Below are 2,193 nucleotides of genomic sequence, written 5' to 3'. Positions count from 1 at the left end.
CGGATGGAGGAGGAGGCTGCGAGGAAGAGGAAGATGCCTTGGGCCCCCCAGGCAGGTGAGGAGGAAGTCAGTGTCCCTTTGGGCGGGTGTTGTGCTGGCTCTGGCAGCCGAGCATGGCCCCCGGCTGCAGGACAACCCCGCTGCCGCCGCCGTCCTGCCGGGGCCGGAGTTGGGGGGATGTCCTTGGCCTTCCCTGTGGGCCGGAGGCAAATCCCCTCCCTGTCCTTCTTGCTTCCTGCCCCAGGCCCCGAGCTGAGGACGGAGAGCCCGGAGGACAAATCCCCCCGTGAGACCCTGGTGGGAGAGGCCGTTTTGAAGGGCTCCACGGCGCAGGAAGGCAGCGGGGAGGAAAAGAGCCGGAGATCCCCCCACAGGAGGGGCTCCAAAGCCAGCCCAGGGTGCTCTGAGGAGGAAAGACCCAGCCTGTGCCGGGAAGGCGGCCGGAGCTTGAGGCAGAGCTCTGACCTGGTGGTTCCTGAGCAGCCTCCCAGCAGGGAGAAGCCCTTTGGGTGCTTGGAATGTGGGAAGAGCTTCAGGAAGAGCTCCCACCTGATCCGACACCAGCAGATCCACACTGGGGAACGTCCCTACCCATGTAGGGAATGTGGGAAGAGCTTCAGGGACAGCTCCAACCTGATCCGACACCAGCACATTCACAGTGGGGAACGGTCCTACACGTGTGGGGAATGTGGGAAGAGCTTCAACCAGAGCTCCCACCTGTTTAAGCACAGTCGCATCCACATCAGGGGATGGCCCTACACATGTGGGGAATGTGGGAAGAGCTTCAAGCACAGCTCCAACCTGACCCAACACCAGCATATCCACACTGGGGAACAGCCCTACACTTGTGGGGATTGTGGGAAGAGCTTCAGGCACAGCTCCAGCCTCCACACCCACCAGCGCCTCCACACCGGGGAACGACCCTACACGTGTTGGGAGTGCGGGAAGAGCTTCAGTGACAGCTCCAACCTCCGCACCCACCATCTCATCCACACTGGTGAACGGCTCTACATTTGTGGGGAATGTGGGAAGAGCTTCAGCAGGAGCTCCAACCTCCGCAACCACCAGCTTATCCACACTGGCGAACGGTCCTTCAAGTGCTTGGAATGTGGGAAGAGGTTTAAGACCAGTGCACATCTCCTCCTGCATGAGCGGATACACACGGATGAGAGGCCCTTCCGCTGCACCGACTGCGGGAAGGGCTTCAACCGTAACTCCACCCTTGTCATCCACCAGCGCATCCACACCGGGGAGAGGCCCTACAAGTGTAGGGAGTGTGGGAAGAGCTTCACCAACAGCTCTAAGTTGACCAGACACCAACGGACCCACCGGTAAAGGAAGCCCTACCAGTGCCCCGACTGCGGGAAGAGCTGTGGCCGCTGCTTCCACCCCGAATGAAGCCCCTGATGGTGAGGCAACCCCTGGAGTCCAGTGACTGTCAGTCCATCCCTTTTGACCACAAAGGGCCAGTCCCCTTTCCCAGGGGCAGGTTCTTCCAACAGAACCCTTCTTGGGGTGTGTGTGGAGATTCCTGCCTTGGCTGGGGACCCCCCAAGGTCAGTTCTGGAGGTTGAGAGCAGAGATCTCCCCACGAGCGTTGGTCTGGGGGAGTTCCATCCATCTCTAATTAAGAATTCTTGCTTTTGTGCCAGCTTGAGTAGAATTGCTTCAACAATTGCTTTAGTGTAGAGCACTGTCCTATCTTATCCTGTACTCCTGGTAGTTTTAGTGTTTGTATTGTGCAGTAAATAATTCTGATGAAGATCTATCTGATCATTTGTAACCCTAAGTAAATTCATTTCTATCAATGGATCTGATTGGCCATCATTAAAAGCTGGGGGACCAAAGTGATTCAGTCACACCTTTGTAATTCCTCTAAACTGAATGTGTTGGCATAATCTGATGCCTTAAGACCCTTTTAGTTTTTTTTTTTTATTTTTCTGATTTTTATAAGCTTTATATGTAATTATAGTAGAAGTAGATTTTAGAAGTAGCTGTATTATATTCCTCATCCTTTAGCACAAGTACTTTACATATTCCTCAACCCTCTTACCCCATTCCATGCTCCCTATATCAATTCTACTCCTGAATTCAGTAGAAATGTTTAGTCTCTTGTCAAAGCAGGCCTGGTAGTTGAGAGGTTACAGTAACACCTTTGTAATCCTAAGGTAACGAGTTTGAATCCTAGTGTGT

At 54.2% G+C, this 2,193-nt stretch overlaps 1 protein-coding gene across 1 annotated transcript; it reads left to right on the top strand.

The window, feature by feature from the left end:
* The first annotated feature begins 3 nt into the window (after positions 1-3).
* LOC113980410 (zinc finger protein 239-like) lies at positions 4-1,335 on the top strand. Its single transcript, XM_027707626.1, has 2 exons — positions 4-55; positions 245-1,335. Exons 1-2 carry the CDS (start codon positions 4-6, stop codon positions 1,333-1,335), a joined length of 1,143 nt encoding a protein of 380 aa, XP_027563427.1.
* Positions 1,336-2,193: the final 858 nt, after the last annotated feature.

This window comes from Neopelma chrysocephalum, unplaced genomic scaffold, assembly GCF_003984885.1.
Source record: "Neopelma chrysocephalum unplaced genomic scaffold, ASM398488v2 Primary Assembly neopelma1_94067, whole genome shotgun sequence".
NCBI lineage: Eukaryota > Metazoa > Chordata > Aves > Passeriformes > Pipridae > Neopelma > Neopelma chrysocephalum.
Note: the sequence above shows the minus strand (reverse complement) of the source record. Positions and strands in the feature narration are given on the sequence as shown.